The sequence below is a fragment of the Mobula hypostoma genome, chromosome 25 (assembly GCF_963921235.1).
Source record: "Mobula hypostoma chromosome 25, sMobHyp1.1, whole genome shotgun sequence".
NCBI classification, from domain to species: Eukaryota; Metazoa; Chordata; class Chondrichthyes; order Myliobatiformes; family Myliobatidae; genus Mobula; species Mobula hypostoma.
In genome coordinates, this window is record NC_086121.1 from 21413103 (window position 1) to 21426122 (window position 13020).

The following is a 13020-nucleotide window of genomic DNA, read 5'->3' on the forward strand; positions in this document are numbered from 1 at the left end:
TTCTGACAGAGCCCCTTGGACGTCTTGGATTTTAGGCAACAGGTGCTCAGCAGTGCTCAGTGACTGTGCTGGGCCAGTTTCAGCCCAGATCTGCACAACAGGGAGTGTGTGGCGGTGAAGTGCAGCCAAAGCTCAGCTTGGAACGCTCTCGGGCATGGGTAAGCCCATGCAGGGAGGCGGTGTGAGATGGGCTGTACCTTGGACCTCACACATCACGGTCATGTACCCGTGGCGTCAGTCACTGGGCTCTCGGCATTCCTCTTCACATACTTCCAGTCGATCAAAGGAAGTTCTGCTTGAATTTGAAATTACAGCCACATGCCGACCAGTTTAACTTGTTCCTTAGTTTCCGAGCTCCTTCACTCTCGTCTCCTGCCATACTAACTCGGCTTTTTAAATGGCAGCCTTCATCAGTATCTGATCACTATGGCCTGAATTACCTCTCTGGCTGCAGCCGGAGGGGAACCTTCACACTGGGCTCCATCCTGCCCCCCATCCGGTCATTCTGAGCCCAGACGTCAGCCGGGAGCGACAGGCCGGTGCAGCTGCCGGGTCTGAGCGGTGCAGGAGTGCACCGCCAGTCGTGGGACCCTTCGCATTGTGAGGCTGTTTCCAGTCAAATTCATCTATGAACCCCGCGACTCCCCCCATATATCTCCCCCACCTACCTGGGGTGTATCTCCCCCCCCCCCCCACCTACCTGGGGTGTATCTCCCCCCCCCACCTACCTGGGATGTATCTCCCCCACCCCACCTACCTGGGATGTATCTCCCTCCCCCACCTACCTCGGATGTATCTGCCCCCACCTACCTGGGATGTATCTCCCCTCCCCACCTACCTCGGATGTATCTCCCCCCCCCAACCTCGGATGTATCCCTCCTACCTACCTGGGATGTATCTTCCCCCCGACCTACCTGGGATGTATCTCCCCCACCTACCTGGGACATATCTCCCCCCCCACCTTCCCGGGACGTATCTCCCCCCCCCACCTACCTGGGGTGTATCTCCCCCTCCATCTACCTGGGATGTATCCCCCCCCCTCCACCTACCTGGGATGTCTCTCCCCCCTCCACCTACCTGAGATGTATCTCCCCCCCCCACCTACCTGGGAAGTCTCTCTCCCCCCACCTACCTGGGATGTATCTCCCCCCATCTACCTGGGATGTATCTCCCCCCACCTACCTGGGATGTATCTCCCCCCCTCCACCACCTACCTGGGATGTATCTCCCCCCCTCCACCTACCTGGGGTGTATCTCCCCCCCCACCTTCCCGGGACGTATCTCCCCCCCCCCACCTACCTGGGGTGTATCTCCCCCTCCATCTACCTGGGATGTCTCTCCCCCCTCCACCTACCTGGGATGTCTCTCCCCCCTCCACCTACCTGGGATGTATCTCCCCCCCCCACCTACCTGGGATGTCTCTCTCCCCCCTCCACCTACCTGGGGTGTATCTCCCCCCCCACCTACCTGGGGTGTACCTCTCCCCCCACCTACCTGGGATGTATCTCCCCCCTCCACCACCTACCTGGGGTGTATCCCCCCCCCACACTAGCCGTATCTATATGTGTCTAAGACTTCTGGCCAATACGGTATATATTTATTTGCACAGTTTGTCTTTTTTTGCTCATTGTTTGTCAGTCTTTATGTGTAGTTTTTCATTGATTTTACTGTATTTTTCTTCTACTGTGAATGCCTGGAAGAAATTGAATCTCAGGGTTGTATATGGTGACACATATGTACTTTGGTAATAAAATTTACTCTTGATAGTTTTAAACTTTTGGTTTACTGCATTTACGATATGGCTTTCTCTATCTAGGTGAATCCAGGATAAAACGAAGCGGCCACTTTACAGAGCTCCTGCACTCATTTCAGCCATCTCCAGCTTCTGGAGAATGAGAGGAGATCTGATAGAAACTTATAAAATTATGAAAGGGATAGATAAGACAGAGACAGGAAATTTGTGCCCACTGATAGGCGAGACTAGAACTAAGCGACATAGCCTCAAGGTTGGGGGGAGTAGATTTAGGACGGAGATGAGGAGGAACTGCTTTTCCCAGTGAGTGGTGAATCTGTGGAGTTCTCTGTCCAATGAAACAGTGGAGGCTACCTCAGTAAATACATTTTCTCCGAAGTTCCTACACATGGTTCTAACTCCATAATCAAGTTCGCAGACGACACCACGGTGGTTGGTCTGATCAGAGGGGATGACGAGATGGCCTACAGGGATGAGGTTCAGCACCTGGCTGTGTGGTGTGCCGACAACAATCTGGCCCTTAACACCCAGAAGACCAAAGAGATCATTGTGGACTTCAGGCATGCTAGGAGCCACACTCACATCCCCATCTACATCAACGGAGCTGTAGTGGAGCGTGTATCAAGCTTCAATTTCCATGGTGTCCACATTTCTGAGGATCTCACCTGGTCCCTGAACTCTTCCATCCTGATCAAAAAGGCACAACAGCACCTTTATTTCCTGCAGAGCATCAAGAAAGCTCACCTCTGTCCCAGGATACTGACGGACTTTTACCGCTGTACCATTGAGAGCATATTCACCAACTGCATCTCAGTGTGGTATGGCAATTGTCCCGTATCGGACCGCAAAGCACTCCAGCGTGTGGTGAAAACTGCCCAGCGGATTATCAGCACCCAATTGTCCACCACTGACAACATCTACCATAAACGCTGCCTAGGCAGGGTGAAAAGCATTATCAGGGATGCATCTCACCCTAACCATGGACTTTTTACTCTCCTTCCCATCCGGTAGGCGCCACAGGAGCCTCCGCTCCCGCACCAGCAGGCACAGGAAGAGCTTCTTCCCTGAGGCTGTGACCCTGCTGAGCCTCACATCACAGCACTAAGCAGTATTGCACCCATATTGTACTGTCTCAGTACTTTTATATTTGTGTGCTGCAGCACTTTTTTATTCACAGTTATTTTGTAAATAACACTATTCTTTACATTTCTGGTCAGATGCTAAACGCATGTCATTGGCTTTGTATCTGTACTCGGCACAATGACAATAAAGTTGAATCTAATCTAATCTAATTAAGGCAAGGCTAGATAGATTTTTGCATAGTAGGGGAATTAAGAGTTATGGGGAAAAGGCAGGCAGGTGGAGATGAGTCCATGGCCAGATCAGCCATGATCTTATTGAATGGTGGAGCAGGCTCGATGGGCCAGATGGCCGACTCCTGCTCCTATTTCTTATGTTCTTATGTGCAGCTTCTGGTTCTGTGCCATTGTAGCTCTCCTTCCCACTCCCACACCGACCTGTCCGTCCTTGTCCTTCTCCATTGCTATAGAAAGGCCAAACACAAACTGGAAGAACAGTCTCTCATATTCTGTTTGGACAGCCTACAACCCAATAGGAACCGAGTTCTTCCACAGCATTCTGTTCTCTCTGTTCCAGATTCTAGTCTCACATTACAGGGCAATTAAGAAACTCTTCGATCGGTCCATGGATGAAAGAAAAATGGAGGGCTATGTGGGAAGGGAGGGTGGGTTAAAAGCTCGGGGCGACTTCACGGGACTAAGGGTCTGTCACGTTCACTGTTCTAACTTTCCAAATTTATCCCTCAGACGGGTAGGGTTCCCACTTTCAGCACAAAGCCCCCTCATTTTCCACCCACCTGGAGAACATAATCGAGCGCCAGATGCCGGAAGCACTTCCTTGTCATGGTCAGCGTCCCAGTCGCCTCCTCCACCTCATGGGTTTTGTTCCGGGTGGCCTGAGCATTTTTGATCAACGCCAGGTCCATGTCCTCCCTGACTTTATCAAAATGCTTCTTGGTCTCCTTGAACTTGCGGACATCCCTGCGACAAAGAAAAGAAGCACAAGGTTAAGCTGGAAGTTTAAAGGGGCGAGGGTGTTGTAAGGCACCATGACCCATCTGCTAAACAGACTGCAGCAGCTACGAGCACAAGAGCAGGAGCTGCACTTCCCCTCCAGTGATGGAGTGAGTTTGATGTGATTTAGCAAGTGTGATCATGGACAGAAGTAACTCAGGGGGCAGCAGGAGGGGACAGATAAAAGCCCCACCCAGTCAAAAAGCCTGTGGGATTGATTGTCAACATGGTTCAAAGACAGACCACTGGTCAGCTGGAAGGGAAGGAAGTGGAATACTAGTATCACAGGGTGTGCATGGGGAGACGGGAGGTTAAAGCCATGGAGTTTTAGAGATATACAGCGTGGTAAAGGGTTCTGCAGCCCACTTGGTTCATGCCAATATTCACATCTAAGCTAGCCTCACTTGTCTAAGGTTGGCCCTACCCCTCTAAACCAGGGGTTCCCAACCTGGGCCCCACATACCCCTTGCTAAATGGTCTTGGTCCATGGCATAAAAAAGGTTGGGAACGCCCACTCTAAACCTTTCCTGTGCCTCTCTAAGTGTCTTTCGAGTCTGTGAGTTGCAGTGAGTTGCGGAAAGAAGCATTAGGGTTTGCCAAGATGGGACCAGACTCAGATTGAAGGAGCAACACCTCGTAGTCCGTCTGGATAGCCTCCAAACTGGTGACTATAAATGTTGGTAATTTCTCCCCCCCTCCCCCTCCTCTCTTTTCCCATTCACCATTCTATCTCCCCTCTTACCCCTTATCTTCTCTTCACCTGCCCATCACCTCCCTCTGGTACCTGTCCTCCTTCCCTTTCTCCCACAGTCCACCCTTCCCCTATCAGATTCCTTCCTCTCCAGCCCTTCACCTCTTCCACCTTTCCCCTCCCAGCTCCTTCTTACTTCATCTCCCCTCCCCCGCACACCTATCCACCTTCCCACTCACCTGGTCTCACCTATCACCTGCCAGCTTGTACTCCATCTCCCCCACCTCCTGCCCCCCACTTCCTCTTCAGGCCTGATGAACGGTCTCAGCCCAAAATGTTTCTTCCTCTCCATAGATACTGCATGACCTGTTGAATTCCTCCGGGACTTTATGGTTATGATTATGAGGACACGCAGTCCCCTTTTATTGTCATTTAGTAATGCATGCATTAAGAAATGATAAGATGTTTTTCCAGAATGATATCACGAAAACACACGACAAACCGACTTAAAAACTAACAAAAACCACATAATTATAACATATAGTTACAACATTGCAGAGTAATACCATAATTTGATAAGAACAGACCATGGCACAGTAAAAGTCTCAAAGTCTCTCGAAAGTCCCATTATCTCACGCAGATGGTGAACCTCCAGCGCCGCCAACTTGCCGATGCAGCATCCCGGAAGCATCCAACCACAGTCCGACTCCAAATCTGTCCGAAAAACTCCGAGCCTCCAACCACCTCCCGACACCGAGCATCGAGTACCATCTCTGCCGAGCGCTTCGACCCCAGCCCCGGCAACAGGTGATATGCAAAGCCGAGGAGTTGGGGCCTTCGTCTCCGGAGATTCTCGATCGCGCTGTAGCAGCGGTGGCGAAGCAGGCATTTCAGAAGTTACTCCGGATGTTCCTCTGCACTTCTCACAGCTGTCTCCATCAAATCCGGATTGTGCACGGCCCCTAGTTACACATAATCGATATCATTCGGAATGGCCGCGCGCGCTGCGTCGCGTCGCCATCTTCTCCTCCCTCCCAACTTTGTGGGAGTTGCTCAAGATTTCCACCATCTTGCGTTTATAATTTGGATGCAGTTTTGAGGATCAAAAAAAAACTGCTGAAGACTGCAGCTGTCAGTGGAGAACATTCAAATGGCGATGTATAAGGTCATGACATTGCTCTGCACAGAATGTGTGCCAGTTTCTCGCACACTGAGCCTCTGGCACAGGAGTCTGCATTCAAAATAAGCACTCTCTGTATTAAAGCACTCAGGAAAACTCTCTGCCAACCTAAAGTGGTCTGTGGCCCTCTGTGGCATAGCTCATGGTTTCACAATGATCTGATTCTGCCGGCTACACAAACGAAGCTTTTGTAGTCAGAGGCTCTAAGGACATCATGAATGAAGCAAATCCACAGTTCTCCCTGTGGCCGACAGCAGCTTCCGCTTCCTTTCATTCCCTGTCCTTGTTTGAGGGGTCAAGACCGGACTAATGACCATGAGTGTTCATTGTGACAAACCCACTCATGAGCACTCAGATAAACTCACTGCACTCCACATACCTCTAAGTAAACTCACCAAGGTATTCTGCCAATTCAGGTCTGATAACTCAGGAAATGTACTGGATGGTGTTGTCAGTCCTTAAGATGTAGGAGCAGAATTAGCCTATTTGGCCCATCGAGTCTGCTCCGTCATTTCATCATGGCTGATCCATTTTTCCTCTCAGACCCAATCTCCTGCCTTTTCCCCATATCCCTTCATGCCCCGACTAATCAAGAATCTGTCAACCTCTACCTTAAATATACCCAACCATCACAGCCGTCTGTGGCAACGAATTCCACAGATTCACGACTCTCTGGCTAAAGAAATTCCTCCTCATCTCCATTCTGAAAGTTTGTTCCTCTATTCTGAGGCTGTGTCCTCTAGTCCTAGACTCTCCCATCCTAGGAAACATCCTCTCCACGTCCACTCCATCAAGACCTTTCACCATTCGATAGGTTTTAACGAGGTCTCCGCTCATTCTTCTGAATCCGAGTGGATTCAGGCCCAGAGCCATCAAACGTTGTACATCTGACAAGCCGTTCGATTCTAGAATTATATTTGAATCCTGGAATCATTTTCACAGAGGGCATTTTAAACTGCAGCCCCTTCTACCCTCACCGATGCTCCGACAGAAAAAAAATACTAGTTTAACAATAAGATGGGGAATTATTTGAGAAATCCTTGCCAAGCCTAAACCAATATCACCAAAACGTGCAATCTGTACAATGTGACACGTTGCTATGTATGCACTGCCTACTGTATTTCCGTGCAACAGTTGATTGGTACTTCAGTTAATGGAAAGGTGATAGATAAACGCACGTCTTTTTTTAACCTTCATCATTTGGTACGTGTCCTCCTGCTACATTAAGACTTTTATATCCACAGCAAGGGCTGACTACACTGCAGGTGCAGCCTGCACCCACCTGAGGAAATGTCCCTTCACTGACATCTCTGGGGATACCCCAAAGCAGTCAGCACGGTTACCACAGCAGCAGGAAGCTTGTATCTGTTAATATCTGCCCTCTGGGCTGCTTGGTGTTAAACTGAGTCATTCTGATGGCTGCTCCATCTAACCTTTGCAGTCCTGCTTACAGAAAGAGATTGTCCAAAACAAAAGCTGTTAATCTGGACTACGAAGATTCTACTTCCCGAATACCTGTGCGCTACCTTATGGATTTTCGGCTGCTGATCATGAAAGTCACCGTGAAATGTCCCTATCGTGCACCATTGTTTTGAAATCACCTGTATTCTTATTTCAAATCATAATTCATGTCAGAATAACTGATGCCAAGATTAAGGAAGGCATTTTTGTTGGTCCACAAATCAAACAGGTCATCAATGGAAGGCAATTTGAAGAACTTCTAGTGGGACCAGAGAAAATCGCATGGAAAGCTTTCAAGGATATTATTGAAAATTTTCCTGGTAACTACAGAGCACCAAACTACATGCAGCTGGTTGACAGGATGCTTCAAGCATTCAAAACCATGAAACATAGAAACATAGAAAACCTACGGCTCAATACAGGCCCTTCGGCCCACAAAGTTGTGCTGAACATGTCCCTATCTTAGAAATTACTAGGTTTACCCATAGCCCTCTATTTTTCTAAGCTCCATGTACCTAACCAAAGGTCTCTTAAAAGACCCTGTCGTATCTGCCTCCATCACCGTTGCCGGCAGCCCATTCCACGCACTCACCACTCTCTGCGTAAAAAACTTACCCTTAACATCTCCTCTGTACCTACTCCCCAGCACCTTAAACCTGTGTCCTCTTGTGGCAACCATTTCAGCCCTGGGAAAAAGCCTCTGACTATCCACACGATCAATGCCTCTCATCATCTTATACACCTCTGTCGGGTCACCTCTCATCCTCCGTCACTCCAAGGAGAAAACGCCAAGTTCGCTCAACCTATTCTCATAAGGCATGCTCCCCAATCCAGGCAACATCCTTGTAAATCTCTTCTGCACCTTTTCTATGGTTTCCACATCCTTTCTGTAGTGAAGTGACCAGAACTGAGCACAGTACTCCAAGTGGGGTCTGACCAGGGTCCTATATAGCTGCAACATTACCTCTGGGCTCCTAAACTCAATCCCACGATTGATGAAGGCCAATGCACCGTATGCCTTCTTAACCACAGAGTCAACCTGCGCAGCAGCTTTGAGTGTCCTATGGACTTGGACCCCAAGATCCCTCTGATCCTCCACACTGCCAAGAATCTTACCATTAATACTATATTCTGTCATCATATTTGAAGTGCACCATGTCACTAAAGATTCATTTGCTGCATTCTCATTTAGACATCTTGCCTGCAAATCTTGCCTCTGTCAGTGACAAGCATGGAGAAACAGTATCAGGGTAACTGGAATCCATCAATGCCGGCTGATTATTGTTGGACACTTAAGCAAGAGGCCTCAGACACTGAGTACAAACCAAAATCGTCAACAAAACACTTTCAGCTTAGTTGAACTATTGCAAAGTGTCAGCACTTTTATGTAATTAAACGGATTACATTCAATAAAAGTTAATTTCGTGTTTCTCCAATTCCTATGTGACACCAATAGCCTGAAATTATACTTGTGTTCAACTTCAAATGGTCTATCATAAACAAAGAAAATTTCTGAGGAAGCAACACACTTGCAAAAGAATTTGTTGTCCAGTGTTATTAGTCTAGGTAGGGGCTGAACAAATATGGCTCTTCCTTCACATCACCCACCCTCTCAATATCCTGAACCTACTCACACAGCTCACCTTAACAATCGTCATGATAAACCATTCCACAAATCTCTTCCTTGGCCTGACAGTTCCTACAGACCCTTCTTAGCAATGATGCTCAGATTTCTCCTGTGCCTTCTGGTACGTGAGCCTTCCACCCTGGAGGCCAATGTGTTTCATTAGAGGTGGAAAATTGCACCCCCCCCCCAAAAAAAAGAATCCTTGCCCATTTTGCCTTGATATCTCTTCTGCGGGGTACGGACGTGGGAGAGAGGAAGGCGCAGAGTCAAATTCGTAAGCGTAAAGGTCTACCTTACCAAGGTTCCATCCTCGATGCTGGCCACACTGAGTTTCTACTGTCAGGGGAAGCACTCTGGCAGCAATTACTTCAAAGTCACAGTCACAGTAAGTGACAGGACCCTAATGAGGATGGATGTGCGGAAGGATCTTGAGCTGCAGCCTTATCGCTCCCTGGAACGAGTAATGCAAATGCACCACCAGAGGTCACATGGCAAGCTTGCGGTCTTCAGTCGCAGTGTTGAGTATTAAAGTTGGCAAGTCACGTTGCAGCCATATGAAAACTTGGTTAGGCTGAATTTGGAGTGCTGTGCACAGTTCAGGTCTCCACCTTATAGGAAGGAGCTCAAAGGTCTGGAGAAGGTGCAGAAGAGGTTCACCAGGATTAGGGAAGAATATTAGCCATAAGGGTGGGGGAGGCTACAGAAGTAGGGTGGAACAGGTCCATGGAGGTATGGATAGGGATCTTAACATGTCAGACCTGCAGCAAATTTAAGATTGTGAAGATGGGATGCTGGGTGAATGGGACATGCCGGATGAATGGGAGGTGCCGGATGAATGGCAGATGCCGGATGTATGGGACGTGCTGGATGTATGGGAGATGCCGGGTGAATGGGAGGTGCCGGATGAATGGCAGATGCCAGGTGAATGGGACGTTGCTGGGTGAATGGGACGTGCCGGGTGAATGGGACGTTGCTGGGTGAATGGGAGATGCCAGGTGAATGGGACGTTGCTGGGTGAATGGGACGTTGCTGGGTGAATGGGACGTGCCGGGTGAATGGGACGTTGCTGGGTGAATGGGACGTTGCTGGGTGAATGGGACGTTGCTGGGTGAATGGGACGTGCCGGATGTATGGGACGTGCCGGATGTATGGGACGTGCCGGATGAATGGGACGTGCCGGGTGAATGGGACGTTGCTGGGTGAATGGGACGTCCCGGGTGAATGGGACGTGCCGGGTGAATGGGACGTGCTGGGTGAATGGGACGTTGCTGGGTGAATGGGACGTGCCGGATGTATGGGACATGCCGGATGAATGGCAGATGCCAGGTGAATGGGACGTGCTGGGTGAATGGGACATGCTGGGTGAATGGGACGTTGCTGGGTGAATGGGACGTTGCTGGGTGAATGGGACATGCTGGGTGAATGGGACATTGCTGGGTGAATGGGACGTTGCTGGGTGAATGGGACATGCTGGGTGAATGGGACGTTGCTGGGTGAATGGGACATGCTGGTTGAATGGGACGTTGCTGGGTGAATGGGACATGCTGGGTGAATGGGACGTTGCCGGGTGAATGGGACGTTGCCGGGTGAATGGGACGTGCAGGTCAGCAGATCAGCGGTAGAGTTTGTCAACGACCTTCTCATCACATTGGCCTTACGTTCATTTAAGGGACTTTTCCAACAGGTTTCATTACTTAATAAATTGAGGATATGCCACAAAATTCTGCTTGTGACCAACAGTCCTTTGACCGATAAGAACATAGAATAGTATAGTACAGCACAGTACAGGCCCTTACGCCCACAATATTGTGCTGACCTTTAAACCCTGCCTCCCATATAATCCCCCACCTTAAATTCTTCCATAAACCTGTCTAGTAGTCTCTTAAACTTCACTAGTGTATCTGCCTCCACCACTGACTCAGGCAGTGCATTCTACCCACCAACCACTCTCTGAATAAAAAAAACCTTCCTCTAATATCCCCCTTGAACTTCCCACCCCTTACCTTAAAGCCATGTCCTCTTGTATTGAGCAGTGGTGCCCTGGGGAAGAGGCACTGGCTGTCCACTCTATCTATTCCTCTTAATAAGCTTGAAACCTCGAGTGAAATTAGCATAAAGCAAAAGGGCAGAGGTCAATGCCCCTCCTCATTAGCTGCTGGGGCACCCTCAGTCAATGCAGTGCTGTCATGGTAACGACCGTCTTCCCGGAAACGCTGATTTGGTTTGCTTATCAGAACGTACAAGCAGATCAGATTAAATCAGCCACAGAGTATCCCTCTTAATGTTCACAAAGCACAGATTCGGGGCACAGGATTACGTGGAACAGGGAATGATCTCTCCAATTTCCCATTTACTCAGCTGAATAGTAGGGAAGTGATAAAATACTCTCTAGTGTGAATGGGAAAATACTGCATTGACTATCACGAATCCTGAAAGAGTACTTCTTGAAAGAGATGAAACCTACCTACAGGGGACCATTTCAAAAACAGGAATGCTATGTTAAAGTTGTGTGGTGTACTTTATTCCAAATATAAAGCATTACATATTCCTTGACTGCAACGTGATGGGAATGGAACTCCCAGGAATGTCAAACCTCATTCAGTCTCCCACCGTGTTAGATTAATTTCCAGGCTACAGCCTGCGAGCAAAGCCAGAGAGGCTTTCAAATCTTCCACTTTTTCATGACACTTCTGCATATTCATTCTGAAAATATTGGGGGACTCTTTAAGTTATGAAGCTGCTCAACGGTGTACCGGTGTAGATGGCCCAAACTTCGCGAGGGGGGCATTATCGGAAATGACCAACGTCCGGTCGGTGTGGTCAGGGGGTGCGCCTTGACGATGGGGTTGCCACCCGACCAGCGTGGGTGCCGGTGGGACGGTTGGTCACCCAAAGAAAGCTCCGGTAATAGATTCACCCCCCCCCGCCCCCACCGGCTGACAGGCTGATGCTTGCCGATGAGCGATGGCTGATCTCACTTGGGGCAAGGAATGATAGAAAGTGTCTCAGGAGGGGGGAAACCAACCCCTCTCCCCCCACAAACCTCCTCAGTAATTGCTGCTGATGAGCCCTGTGATGGTCCTTCAGGCAGGGACTGGACTATGCTGTAAATCTGTAAATGTCACTGCACATAACCAGGAGTCCCTCAGCAGGTTCCCGAAAAGAACTTCAACCTGTCGGAGAGGACAGGAGGGTGCAGAAAACATCCAAAACATCTGAATTTTCACACTAAAGGTTAAGTAGCCCTTGCCGACAGATCTGTGTTATTGTCTTTACTTTCCACCTCTTTTCACGTTGTCCTCTGTCTCCACGATTCTCTACTTTCACACTCACTGGCGGCTTTGGAAGGGACCTTCTGTACCTTAGGAAAAAGTGGTCGCTGAGTGTATGCTCGCGGCCCTGTGTTGCTGTAGCCTATCCACGTCAAGATTCAATGTGTTGTCCGTTGAGAGATGGCCTCCTGCACTCATCCCTGTCGTAATACGTGCTTGTTTGAGTTACTGTTGTCTTCCTGTACGCTTGAACCAGTCTGGCCTCTCCTCATTAACAAGGCACTTTCGCCCACAGAACTGCCATCACTGGATGCTCTTCTGTTTTTCGTACCATTCCCTGTAAACTCTGGAGACTGCGGTGCGTGAAAGTCCCAGGAGGTCAGCAGTTTCTGAGATACTCAAACCACCCCGTCTGGCACCAACAATCACTCCATAGCCAGAGTCACTAAGATCACATTTCTTCCCCATTCTGATGTTTGGTCTGAACAACAACTGAACCTCTTGACCATGTCTGCATGCTTTTATGCATTGAGTTGCTGCCCCATGATTGGCTGATTAGATATTTGTATTTATGAGCTGGTGTACCTAATAAAGTGGCCACTGAGTGTAAGTTGCAATAAAGGAAGAACCTTATTCAATTAAGTTCCTTCAGGTGTTGATTATTATTTTAAAATGATCTTCACATTATAGCCAGTGTGGGAATGGGATGCTAACTGCTTGTAAAACCTTCCTTCGACAGTCTCACTTGGAGTTTGTAGAGTCACCTTTAAGAATTAACTATTCCTGCCAGGTGGCACCTTGGGAACCACGTATCTGATACACAGTGTGCTGGAGAAGAGAAATCTGTGAAGCTTGTTGCCCGCAGTTACACGGGGTGTCAGACCCAACACCTGATGTGCGAATTTTACTTCCCAGTTTTCTGCTCCTGTGATCTGATTCCACC

The 13020-nt window shown here is 48.9% G+C and overlaps 1 protein-coding gene across 1 annotated transcript in view; it reads right to left on the reverse strand.

The window, feature by feature from the left end:
• Nucleotides 1-13020, reverse strand: part of acap3a (ArfGAP with coiled-coil, ankyrin repeat and PH domains 3a) — a 384840-nt gene that overhangs the window by 121581 nt on the left and 250239 nt on the right. Inside the window, exon 6 of the mRNA XM_063033259.1 lies at nt 3630-3813. Coding sequence (XP_062889329.1) covers nt 3630-3813 — 184 coding nt within the window. The remainder of the gene's footprint in view (nt 1-3629; nt 3814-13020) is intronic.